The following is a 12,820-nucleotide window of genomic DNA, read 5'->3' as shown; positions in this document are numbered from 1 at the left end:
TACTATAATAATTTCCAAAATAAAGATTTTAAATTAAGGAACTCAATTTTAGGAACCATAAAATTAAAAAGTTTTTAAGAAGTTGTTAACTTCACTTTTATTCAAAATTAACAATTAAAAATGTTTTAGGCAACTTTGTTAATATATTTTTTTTTTCTTTTTTTTTATAACTTTGTTAACTTTGTTAATATTCCGCCAATGGAAATGCTTTTAGTGTGCTTTGAGTCAGTTTGGTATCAGTTTTGTTTCTAATTATTGCTTAACTTGCATAATATAGCATTAAACGACTGCTGTGAATTTAGTTGATTACTCAAATCATGAGAATTATTTTTTATATTTTTTCTTAATTTCTATTGCTAAAGTTTTTATATATTTTTAATAATTAAATATATCTAAAACTGATTACAAAAAGTATCCCGCGGCGTAGCGCGGGTCTAACCTAGCTATTTTTAATTGCATTCCTGGTGTGACACATCAGCCTCAACATTGAAGCTGGTGCTGACACATCAGTTAAAATGAATAGCCAATTAAAACATTTCGATTACTACACATAAGCTTTATTTTCTTCCACGTCATTATCTTTATTCACTCTCTCTCTCTCTCTGTAACTCTAACCATAGGAATCATGGTAGTTGGAATTAAAAAAGAGGGGTTGCATAACGCGAGATGTATATAACTAAAATAAGGCACTCAAAGACTTAGGTGTATGAGATTGTCGATGAGTACACAGAATCGAGCTCAGAAAATCTTTGATAAATAATAAAAAGGAGAGTATATCAAACTGAAAGGACTCCATCATTTAATTAGACAAATCAGAGACTTGCAATTGGAATCAGAACAGACTCAGACTCAGAAAAAATAAGAAAGAACAAAGAAGCTTAAGTTGCATAGCCGTAGAGAATCTACTACACTTGAGCAAAAAACCGCCTAATCCCAGTGCAAGATAACCAAGACGGCTCACTCCAGGATTTACTCTGCTCTCAGTTGAACTGTGCACTCAATTCAAAAGAGATGAAACTCTCAAACTCAGAAATTAAAAGAAGAAGAAGAAGGAGGAGACGAAGAAGTAGAAAAGAGAAGAAGTTCTTTTCCATTATGAAATTGAAGGCTGGACTCTTATTTTTATATGCACAAAATCTAACCTCCTATCAGAGATTTCAGCCATCTCTTATCTCTCTGCCCGTTACAACCAACAAAGAGCAAAACCGTCGATCTTGACTTCTCCTTTTAAGAAGAAAGACTTTTGTCGAAACACAATTTACGACAACACCAAACTTGGTAATAAAGCCCATTTGAATAAAGCCCAATTTGATAATTACATACCCAACACTTGCTTCATTTCGACAGTGGAGACATCGGTGGATTTGCTGAAGCTGTGATTGGTTCAAGGAAGCTTCTACAGCTTGAAAAGTTTAAACGTCATCGCTTCAAAGAAGCATTTGAGAGATAAACAAAGAGTTAGATGAGTACAAGACGTCAATGATGGCGAATCAATAATCACATATTTGAAGCACACTTGGGGATTTTTTGGTTAAAATACCAAGAGAAATGGAAAAGTACAAGACACCAATGAGGCCCGGGATAGTGGAGGTTCTGATTTGTGCAAGGGAATGACTTTTGGAGGATGATGCTTCTTCTTCTACAGCAGCGCAAATGTCAAGTGCTTTCATAAATTATCCGATGCATAAGTGAGAGTGTGAGGCTTAGATCTATTATCTCTGAATGTTGTTGTTTTCTAAAAGTTTATATGTTGTCTTTTGTGGTTAGTCTCGAACCAACCGTGTGATTTTCAATTAGGAGTTAGCCTCTTTAAAAATCTAATGCACATTCTGAGATGCTCCTTCCTAAATGAAGTCTACATAAAGATCGTCAACGGATCTAATTGTCTTGATGAAATTGAAACCTATCTTTTAATTCCAAAATTGAAATTCTTCATTCTAACTTTTCTTTACAAAGTATATGAGTAACTAAAACTTTAAATAAGGAGAGTTTTTGAATAAATGTATCTACAATCATTTTTTTTTTAAACTACCTAATGCTTTTTCTTCTTTTCAAATGTTAATATAAAATCACGAAAATTTAAAAACAACTTTTTTTAAGAGTAAATATGTATTTAAATTTAAGAGTGAAGATAGGACTGTCTTTTTTATGAAAAAAAGAGTTAGTTTAGAAAAAGAGAGAAAGGGTAGTTTTCATAAAATATATTGTAGATACAAAGTCTATGTTTAATACAAATTAGATGAAATTAATGTATAAATATAAAATTATGGGTTAAGTTAAATGGAATTGATCCGGTGGGGTATAAAATGAGAAATAAATAATTCTATAAGTGGGATGCGTTAAATCTATTTCGATAGCAGATTGATCATAGTAATCAAAATTTTATGTAGTCAATGTTTAGATAATGAAATGTTTAACTCGGTAAGATACATTTAATGGATTTGAAAGTAATGATAATAAATTAAAATATGCAGCAACAAATAATAACAAAAAAAATTGAAAACAATTAGTTTTTCAGAAAACACAAAACAAAATATTATTTTTTTTTAAAAATGAGAAATAATCCCGCGGCGTAGCGCGGGTACTAACCTAGTAGTTTTAAAAAAGGAAAGTATAATTTGGGTGCATTGCATGAGTAAATTAGTGTTTAACCAATTAATGAACAAGGTTAGAAGAAAATTTGATATTTTTTAAAAAAAAATCTATAGAAGTATATGACCGTTCACAAGGAATCAAGGGACACGATCAAAACGTCCAATACGAAAAGACATGGAACCATAAACATTTGAAAAGGTGAATCATAAAATAAGCAAAAGGCAAGAATGATTCTGATTCAAGAGTACAAACATAAAACAACGGTCATAAGAGTTTTGGCATTTTGGGAAACTCTGATACCGCGTATTGTTGTTCTAAAAAGGATCAAAAATATTTTCAACTTTGTTTCACCAAACGGCAGATATCTTTTTTCTTTTTCTTTTATTCCAATCATAAAAAATTTAAAATATATGAAAAAGAAGAAAAACTCGCGGCAAAGGAGAGGCCAAAATCAGTGGTGGTGCTCATCGTCTTCATCACCGTGACCATCCGGAGGCCCACCCGGACCAACCACTTCCAGCTGCAAAACATACATTATATTATAACCAATTCAATCTTCTCAAATGGAAGTTCAACGAGTTCTTGCTCTAATCTATTTACAGATTCGTATGAGGCTTAGGTTGATTTTTACTGCTTAGAGCATCTGGTACGAGTTCAACTTACCTCAAAGTACTGAGTGCAAACTGGGCATTCAAAGGACTTTCCTTTCTCCAGCCAGAACCACACAACATCGTGTTCATCCTCTGCAGTTTTCAGGAGAAATACAAGATTAGATAAACCATTAGACATTAGTGGATTAGATAAACCATTAGTAAATAATGTGTCTTGACATATTCAACGAATATAGGTAAACGTCTTGGGAGTATAAGCCATCAAAGAGTGAAGAACAATGAGCTTACCGCCTTCACCACCAGGGCATCCCACAATTCGCTTGTCATAGTAGGACTTCACAATAGCTGGAGCTTCCTAGCGTAACACAATTTGATATCCAAATTTATGTATCAGGAAAGTGACAAAATTGTTAAAAGAATCCATTGGTAGCCAATAGAAAATAAAAATTGCTCACTCTAGAGATAAAATGACATGAGAAAACTGAAAAACATCAAATGCCTCAGATTATGTTACACACTATGCAAAATTCACTTCACCACTCATATACTCCTATATGATTTCAGTACTTTGGAGACAGACTTCTTTAAGTATGTTAAGAACTGAATGTTCACGATCCACAGACACTTGCACATGTTGTATGTGACATCCACAAATTTTTCGTCATTATCGTGCACATATGCATCATAGGCTGTGAGTCATCATAAATTAACAAACACAGCTTAACGAAATTTTCTTAATTCACCAAATCTCAAATCCAAGCTAGAGCTTCATTCAGGTAACTAATACTAATTACAGTATTCACAAAAAAATCTTGAAATGTGACCAATGACCATCAAGATGATTTAGCTGACAGCTAGACAAGATTGAAAATAGATACAAAAGCAGTGATTGCTGCATGCCATGTCAGTCCTCCTGGCTGAAGCAACATTATGGACCACAATAAAGGGTGCAAGTTGATCCATTTAGGTCGGTAAACCACCTGGACTCAATTCAATGCTGATGAAGAGATAAATTTCCGTATGCTTATTTTGTATATTTGAGGTAATTGAAACAGCCATACATTATAGTCGATTCAAGTGAACTATCCTGGTTTGTTTCACTTATACCCCGAGATTTAGTGATGAACTTAAAATCTATATCATGCCTAGGAACATTGACAAGGTGTAAACTTGGCAGTAAATATAAGGTCAAGGAATTCAATGTGGAGTCACGACATATATCTATTTTCTGGTAACAGAAACTTACCTTAGTGCCAAAAGGACCTTCAGGGAAGTCAATATCAAGCAGCCTCCTTCCCTATCCCAAGAAAACAATGACAAAGCCAAAAATTTAATTTTCCTCAACCTCTGGAGAACTATCAAGGAGACATATATACTCCATTTTGATGAAAAAAAATTATCAAAGAAGTGAAAGTGATGATCACTTTGTATTATATAAAAAGAGATTTGTATCATACTCAGATCTTAAATAGCATTAGATAAAAGAAAAAAAAAAAAGGAATCACCTCCATTTCAGCTTCAAGCTCCTCCTTCTCATGTCCAGTCGCAATAGGCATTACATCCTCTACCTTCTTCTTCGCCGGAGTCTCTACTGCAACATACAAACCGTAATAACCAATCATTCAAACCACAAAATCGCAGCAAATAAGTAGACAGAATGTGCAATCTAAGAGTACAACAGCTACGCGAGTATTAAAACCAATCTAAGAGACCAACACAGATTTAAGTCTATCCTCTAAAATCCATGGTGAACTGAATCTAAAATCCCGCCGAGATCTGAAAACGGTTTAAACTATAAAATCACCTGATTCGGAGCTGAAATGTCGAGAGAAAACAGAAGAAGAAGCAGAAATGGCTGATCGATTGGCGGTGAGGTAGAAGCCGACGGGTCTAGCGGTGGCGGCTATCGATCGACGAGGAGAAGCAGCGACGACATCGGCGGCTAGGGTTTTGAGATGAGAGGAGACGATTCTTCTCCACATGGTGACGAGTCGAGAGAGTAAAGTTTGGTTTTGTGTTGTGATTCTCAGGTCACACCTTTGAAGGATTCAGTGAAACCCTCAAAATGTTTTTTGTTCTTATTTTCGAATCTCTTCTTCTTCTTCTTCCAGGGAAATGAGAGATTCTTAAACCGGTACGTGCGAGACTACACACACAGTACGCACGTGTCAATCAATCCTTTTAAATTATGTTCCATATCAAGCGGAGATAGTGGAAATAATTATACACATGAGTACAAAATGAAATTATTGTAAGCATTTTAAATGTTTGTAATTGTAATTAAACACTTTTTTATGTTGGGATATCGAACCTGCTACCTGTTAGTATCATAGCCAATACTTTACCAGTTGAACTACTAGAAAATTTGGAGAAAAAGGTCCGAAAAATTTGTATTTAAAACCGGGCCGCAAGAACATGCTTCATCACCTTGTGGCTAAATAATTATTTAATAATATATAGGTTGATTACTTGAATAATATGAACAAAAATGGTACAATATTAAATATATTTTCTATAGAAATAATAGGAGATAAAGACAATAGGATTTAGGCCACATTTCTTAATGGGTTGAACACTATGCACACCTATTTTTGTAGGGCAGTTAAGGTCTAACATTTTTTAATGTGTTGATCTTACATGTTTAGGCCTATTTCTCAACGGAAAATATTTACTTATAAAAAAACCAAAATACAATGGATGGATATCCATGAGCTAATTAATTGTATACACCTCTAATAATGATATATATTATAAAATATATAGAGAATATTAGAGTAGTTAGATATTTAATTTTAGTATTTTTCTTAGTTAGTTTTGCCAAATTATCAAGTTTTTACACAAAAGAAAATGAAATAAGGACTTTTTCGAACAAGATTTGTTACAAAAATAAAATAGAAACAAAAACCAATTTTATAGTCCAGAAAATTATATTATAGTATAAATACTGAACTTTCGGTAATTTTTATAGTCCTACATCTTCTCCTCAACCAACAAAGACGGCTACAACCCAAATTGCAGACCATTCATCACGCAGATCTAGGTGATTGATTGGATTTCTTATTCAATCCATTCTGATAATTATTTGTGAATTTATTAACCAATCTAAAATCTCAATTTCTAGAAATGACGAACGGATCAGATTAAGGTATCTATCATTATTATAAAAGATCTCCATATAAAAAAAAAACTAATCGGATTTGCTGCTTTCTTTTTGTGAATTTGAACTAATCTAAGAAACGACGAACGGATCAGATACTTTTATACCATATCAATCCATTGTATTTAATTTTGTTATGAGTAAATAAAGAATAATTTATATTTTTATAAGAAGATAATCATTCTTTTGTATTTTGATATGATATTATTAATAGTTAAAATTTAAGCTTTTAATTCGCAAAAAAAAAAAAAAGCTTCTCCCACATGTGTATATAATACTAATATGTTGCTTGAGGCTCAACCTTTATCATTTGTATTATTGTATCGGATAACTTGTTAAGAATGATTAATACAATTTTAAATAATTTTGAATATTGCAACTTAAAAGTTTTCGTGCATATATTGACATTGATTTCCTATATTTGGTAACTCACTATACAATAGCAAGATTGGATTGTAGTTAGTATTTAATAATAAAAAATTCAGATTAGATAATATAATAATTAGATTATTTACCATTTAAGTTTCAAACAAAACAAAAAAAAAATCTCCCCAAGTTACTGAAATTTTGAAATCGGATAGATAGCAACCCAAATTGTTAAATCTATGTTCCTGATCTTAGCACGAGGGTAATCGTAAAATCCACAATCCACATGATACGGTAATAACGTCCAATTAACGAAAAATGAGAAAGAAAGGCAAGTTCGAACATGTGTAATGTGTTTGAATGCCAATTTAGTTGGACGGGTTTGTCGAGAAAGTAGTCGAAGATGTCGAATACACAATCAAGTCAACACACATGGCAAGTTGATACTTTTGGGCCTTTGGCTTGACAGTTGACATAGTTATATACTTTTGGCTAGACTAAGAGGAACCATATGCCTCATCACCCATCATCCGATTCCCTGGTCTCCTGATGAACTGGCACTACCATAGTACCATATATATCATATATAGCTTCAAGCATCCGAGAGAATTATCTTAAGCTCGCTTCTTTTTTTTTGGTAATGTCTTAAGCTCGCTTCTTACATATGCTGCAAAGGTAGTTTTCTCTTGGAACAGTTTCACAAAACTAGCTAATTAATAGCTTCTTTCCATCCATCATGCATCTAGTTTCACAAACCGTATCAGTACTGTTGATGTGGTATAAATCAACCAAATAGCGAAACCAAACCGTTAAGTTCAAAGTGATATAAAGAAAAGAAAAAAGTTAAATGAATGAAATTACTTAGCTCTAATAATATAATATTAGTTATTAGAAAAACACAATATTCATCTTTTGTCTTTAGTTTACACCACAGTACCTTGAGTCCGAAAAACTTTCATAATGCGTTCAGGATTCATAAATCAAACAACAACTCCTCTTCCATGCAAATAGTCAAAGATCATATGCATGTTATGCATGTAACGTTCATTTTACTTATCTATCAGTAATAGTCATTCACTCATTTGGTTGTTTTTAAAAGAATTTTTTTGTTTACTAGTTAAAAAGATATATTCGAATATCACCGACGATTATTCCTTTAGATTTAAGAAATATCCCCCAAAAGGACTACTACTAGTTGAACTCTAATTTCCAATGAACACACGTCAATGTTGACAATGTCAAAGCGACAAGTCATCATCATCCAAGACAATAACATAATCCTAATAAACAAACGAAAAGTGCAGATGGCGACGCTGCTCCACGCCTTCAATCTTATCCATCTCTCTAAAAGGGAAAAATAATCCAATGCTCTCATCTCCACCATAACTATCGTGTAACACAACGCATTTACCGTTGCAACACTCTTTCCGAAAATACCCTAACGTTGATATTAAAAACCAGTTAAATAAAACGAACCTGTGGGTACTACAACAACATTTCCACACTATAAAAACCGCAGCTGATTTCATCTTAAATAATATTCTTTTCTCTCAGATCAACACATTTTTAACCTAAAATGGCTACAATCATCTCATGTTCCGCTCTCTCTTCGATCCGAGCTTCATCCGAACCCGGACCTACCAAATCGGATCCATCCCGTAAGAAGCCAGTTTCATCGGTTTCATGGTGGGCTCCTCTCTTCGGCATTTCATCTGAACCTGATTACGTCGTCAACAACACCAACACCAGCTCATCCTCATCCGCGAATCTGGAATCAGATCTGGTTAAAACTGGCGAAAGGTCTCAGCGGTGGTGTCTCACGGAGGAGAAGGCTAAGCAGCTGCGGAGGAAAACAGCCGAAGCTTCCACGTTCCACGACGTTATGTACCATTCTGCGATCGCGTCTAGGCTCGCGTCTGACGTTCGGGTCAAGGAGTAACTGGATCCGGGTCACGTATCTTCCGGATCTAGTAATAATAATAATAATCAATAATTAGTCGAAATTAAAAAATGTCTCTCTCTCTCTCTTTTTTTCCACGTATGGGATGAAGAACTTTTTTTTCCGATGATGATACTCAAGAAACCGTTTGATTGTACGTCGTCGTTTCTTTGTGTTGTACTGTACGGTCTGGCTCGTGTGGGATTGTTGCTTTCTTCTGAACCGTTGGATTAATCAATTAGTTTGTAGCTTATATCAATGCTTAACCGTTGGATCGGTAGTTGACCTATTTAGACAAGTGCTACGTTTTAATCTAATTTTGATTAACATTATTATAACGTCATAAGAATATTATGTTACAACTGAAAAACTCAAACCTATGATGTTTATAATTTCACTAACTATAGAGATTAGTAAGCAATGAATGATGACCGGTGGAAAATTAAACACCTCGCTCAAATGACGTGGCGTATGATATAACCGTTGAAAATAACCTATACATCCTTTTTATCTTACGCTGCCAAACCGCGCATATTAGCCGAACACACAGTTGAAGAAGCGCATATTAACCGCACGACGTTACCATCTTCTTCATATGAAACCTTCTCTCGCGCTTTCAGAAGGCGCGAATTTCACGAAAAACTTCTGGGGAGAGTATCAGACAAGTTTCAAGCGAAGATTCTCCGTCCCTAGTTACCGTCTCAATCCCATTGTAACCATGGCTACTGGATCCGGTTCGTTGGTTTGGTTCCGGAAAGGGCTTCGGGTTCACGACAACCCGGCTCTTGAATACGCCTCTAAAGGTTCTCAATTTCTTTACCCGGTTTTTGTTATCGACCCGCATTACATGGAGTCAGACCCGTCTGCGTTCTCTCCCGGTTCGTCTCGTTCCGGGGTTAACCGGATCCGGTTCTTGCTGGAGAGTCTCAAGGATCTCGATTCTAGTCTGAAGAAACTAGGTTCAAGGTTGCTGGTTCTTAAAGGTGAACCTGGTGAAGTTCTGGTTCGTTGCTTGCAAGAGGTAATGCAGAAATTTCAAATTTTGTGAATTTGGTTTTACTTTATGCAATATAGAAATCTGAAATGTGTGTGCGTAGGCAAATAGAGAAATCTGAAATGTGTTTACATATATGTGAATGGGGTTTTTGGCAGTGGAAGGTGAAGAGGCTTTGCTTTGAATATGATACAGATCCGTATTATCAAGCGTTAGATGTTCGAGTTAAGGTAAAAATTCGATTCATTAAGCCTTAAAAGTTTTGATCTTGCTTACGAGTTACGACTCATTGAGGTTTTTGTTAACTCGAGTGGTTTTGATTTCTATAGGATTATGCTTCTTCAACTGGAGTTGAGATTTTCTCTCCAGTGAGTCATACTTTGTTCAATCCCGTAGACATTATAGAGAAAGTAAGTGTTACTGTTAACTGAGTTGTTGTTTTTTTAAGGTTTCCCTCTGTGAAACCGTGAAAGTTCTGAAGTTGTGTGTGGTTTTTCTTGCAAGTAAGAACGGTGGGAAGCCACCTTTGAGTTATCAGTCATTTGTGAAGATTGCTGGAGAGCCATCATGTGCTACATCTGAACTTGTGATGTCTTATTCTTCAATTCCTCCAATGGGAGAGGTTGGAAATCTTGGCATTTCAGAAGTACCAACGCCTGAGGAACTTGGCTACAGAGAAGATGAAAATGTTAGGAGATGATCTGTTTCTGTAATTAGGTAAAAAATATTTTCCATCTAAGAAACTTGTGCTCGTGTAATTGTCTGTAGGCTGAGTGGACTCCTTTTAGAGGTGGTGAATCAGAAGCCTTGCTACGATTGACCAAGTCAATCAGTGATAAGGTATGGTCAAGACCTTTTTGAAGATTTTCCCTTTTAGAATCAGTTTTTTGGCGGAAACTACTTAATTGAGTACTTTATTAGACTAAAGGATACCTATCTTTTCCTTTCAAGATCATAGAAATCAGAATCCTCTGTTGACTTTGTTTGGGTGATTATTTGTGGTGTAGGCATGGGTGGCAAACTTTGAGAAACCAAAGGGTGATCCATCTGCATTCTTGAAACCTGCAACTACGGTTTTGTCACCTTATTTGAAAGTGAGTTGAGATATATTTTATAGCTACTTAAGCATCTCTCTCCATTTTGCTGATAATTCCGCCTAGTTCCTTACCTTTGAGAAGTTTGGATGCCTTTCTTCGAGGTACTTTTATCAATGCCTCAAAAATATTTACAAGGATGTTAAAAAGCATACGTCGCCACCAGTTTCTCTCCTTGGGCAGGTCAGTCAATGACTTAAAGACTGTGTTTTTTTATACCGCCCGACTGCAGAAAGTTGATACTTATTTCTATGTATCTAGTTGTTGTGGCGAGAATTTTTCTATACCACTGCATTTGGAACCCCTAACTTCGACAAAATGAAGGGAAACCGGATCTGCAAACAGGTAACAACTGTGATACAGTTTCTCTTATCATGTTCCTTCATCTTTTAGATGTTCATGGTTTTTCAGACTAATCTTTTGGGTTACGTACATAAACTAGATTCCATGGAACGAGGATCATGCTATGTTGGCTGCTTGGAGGGATGGTAAGACAGGATACCCTTGGATTGATGCCATCATGGTTCAGGTTAGATTTTAGTCAAAAGTGAACTATAGCTTTCCTTTTTAAGCATCATTCCTGAATCATTCTTTCTCTGGAATTTATAGCTTCTGAAATGGGGTTGGATGCACCATCTAGCACGTCATTGTGTAGCCTGTTTTCTAACTCGTGGGGATTTGGTAATGCTTCCTCTACTACTGTTGGTTTTATCTCCCTCAGAAAATTTCACTCACATGCATAGTATAGTTCATACATTGGGAACAAGGGCGTGATGTGTTTGAGAGGCTTCTGATCGATTCAGACTGGGCAATCAATAATGGGAACTGGATGTGGTTATCATGTTCGTCCTTCTTTTACCAGGTACTGTCTCCTTCCTCTTCTCTCCGTATAATTGGTAGTTTGGAATTAAATCATTACCATCGACTCTCCATAAAAAAAAAAGTTTAATTTCCGAAGTTCTTTAGTTATGCTTGCACTTGGCTCCCAATGTGTTTTGTGATGGTTTCAGTACAACCGCATCTACTCTCCTATATCTTTCGGGAAGAAGTATGATCCTGATGGGAAGTACATTAGGCATTTTCTCCCGGTACTGAAAGGTAACTGAAGTTAGTGTCCATCATCCTGGTAAGTTTGTTTACTGTTTATGCATTCATTAGCTAATAAGTTATTCTGATTCAGATATGCCAAAGCAGTATATATACGAGCCATGGACAGCGCCATTGAGTGTTCAAACTAAAGCAAAATGCATAGTCGGGAAGGACTACCCGAAACCAAGTTAGTAATTCTGTCTCCATTTACACATACATTTGCTAGAAAAGATACGATGATACGAATATGATTGTAGCTAAAAATGATAAATATCATGAAGCTAGCTGTTGTCCCGATGAGCAAACCTTAGAAGTAAGGTATTTTAAGTTGCATAGTTGTGGCTTTGTTTGTTGGTTGGCAGTGGTTTTGCACGATACAGCAAGCAAGGAGTGCAAGAGGAAGATGGGTGAAACATATGCATTGAACAAGAAAAAGGAAGGTAAAGTGGATGATGAAGATCTGAAGAATTTAAGGAGAAAGCTTGAGGAAGATGGACATGAAGAGTCAACCAAGATCAGGAACCAACGTCAAAAACTCAACTAATAAGATTGTGATGAGAATTGACTTATTATTACAAACCAAATCGTAGTAGTAGTACTGTAATCCTTGTAAACATGTTGTTCCACTGAAATTTGAAAAGTAAAAAAAAAAAAAAAAATTAATTGTAGCCTTTTTCTAGTAAGGAGGTCAAACAGACAAACACAACATACTGTAATTTGTATTCAATTTTGGGAGAGAGATTGTAATTCGTAAACTTAATGAGCTAATTTGTAAAGGATGAAAAAATATGGGAATGAAAGTGGAAGAAGACAAAAAGAGAAATAGCTTCCTGAAATAGAAAATCTCTCAGACAGAGGCCAGCAGCGAGCCTTCCTCCTCCTACACTCGGGGGTTATATAACCAAAAAAGCTTTCTTCTTCCACATTCTTACACTTTGCATCCTCTTCGATTTGCCTTTTTTTTTTTTTTTTTTT

The 12,820-nt window shown here is 35.2% G+C and overlaps 3 protein-coding genes across 4 annotated transcripts; 2 read left to right on the top strand and 1 right to left on the bottom strand.

Moving 5' to 3' along the window:
• On the bottom strand, positions 2,783-5,365 carry LOC104745872 (cytochrome c oxidase subunit 5b-1, mitochondrial). 2 transcript variants are annotated; one of them, XM_010467236.2, is made up of 6 exons: positions 5,011-5,365; positions 4,712-4,794; positions 4,453-4,503; positions 3,495-3,561; positions 3,259-3,338; positions 2,783-3,115 (listed from the first exon to the last, which is right to left on the bottom strand). In XM_010467236.2, the coding sequence occupies exons 1-6, from the start codon at positions 5,186-5,188 to the stop codon at positions 3,047-3,049; spliced, it is 528 nt and encodes a 175-aa protein (XP_010465538.1). In that variant the 5' UTR covers positions 5,189-5,365; the 3' UTR covers positions 2,783-3,046. The 2 variants fall into 2 exon arrangements, with proteins under 2 accessions (XP_010465538.1, XP_010465537.1); XM_010467235.2 differs by having other exon boundaries at positions 4,712-4,797; positions 5,011-5,361.
• LOC104745870 lies at positions 8,222-8,927 on the top strand. Its single transcript, XM_010467233.2, has one exon. The coding sequence runs from the start codon at positions 8,306-8,308 to the stop codon at positions 8,666-8,668; it is 363 nt and encodes a 120-aa protein (XP_010465535.1). The 5' UTR covers positions 8,222-8,305; the 3' UTR covers positions 8,669-8,927.
• On the top strand, positions 9,110-12,814 carry LOC104745871 ((6-4)DNA photolyase). The gene is made up of 14 exons (XM_010467234.1): positions 9,110-9,689; positions 9,821-9,892; positions 9,992-10,072; positions 10,171-10,350; positions 10,431-10,502; positions 10,670-10,756; positions 10,841-10,939; positions 11,018-11,101; positions 11,199-11,285; positions 11,366-11,437; positions 11,505-11,618; positions 11,767-11,854; positions 11,937-12,032; positions 12,208-12,814. The coding sequence occupies exons 1-14, from the start codon at positions 9,264-9,266 to the stop codon at positions 12,387-12,389; spliced, it is 1,740 nt and encodes a 579-aa protein (XP_010465536.1). The 5' UTR covers positions 9,110-9,263; the 3' UTR covers positions 12,390-12,814.

This window comes from Camelina sativa, chromosome 15, assembly GCF_000633955.1.
Source record: "Camelina sativa cultivar DH55 chromosome 15, Cs, whole genome shotgun sequence".
NCBI lineage: Eukaryota > Viridiplantae > Streptophyta > Magnoliopsida > Brassicales > Brassicaceae > Camelina > Camelina sativa.
This window is presented reverse-complemented; position numbering and strand designations above follow the sequence as displayed.

Coding starts and splice junctions, on each gene's coding strand:
- LOC104745871 (XM_010467234.1), top strand. CDS start 9,264: ATGAAACCTTCTCTCGCGCTTTCAGAAGGCGCGAATTTCACGAAAAAC. Junction 10,757..10,840: donor TTTTGTCACCTTATTTGAAA/GTGAGTTGAGAT, acceptor ACCTTTGAGAAG/TTTGGATGCCTTTCTTCGAG. Junction 11,438..11,504: donor TTCTAACTCGTGGGGATTTG/GTAATGCTTCCT, acceptor TGCATAGTATAG/TTCATACATTGGGAACAAGG.
- LOC104745870 (XM_010467233.2), top strand. CDS start 8,306: ATGGCTACAATCATCTCATGTTCCGCTCTCTCTTCGATCCGAGCTTCA.
- LOC104745872 (XM_010467235.2), bottom strand. CDS start 5,188: ATGTGGAGAAGAATCGTCTCCTCTCATCTCAAAACCCTAGCCGCCGAT. Junction 3,339..3,494: donor ATGCCCTGGTGGTGAAGGCG/GTAAGCTCATTG, acceptor TGAAAACTGCAG/AGGATGAACACGATGTTGTG. Junction 3,116..3,258: donor TTTGCACTCAGTACTTTGAG/GTAAGTTGAACT, acceptor TATGTTTTGCAG/CTGGAAGTGGTTGGTCCGGG.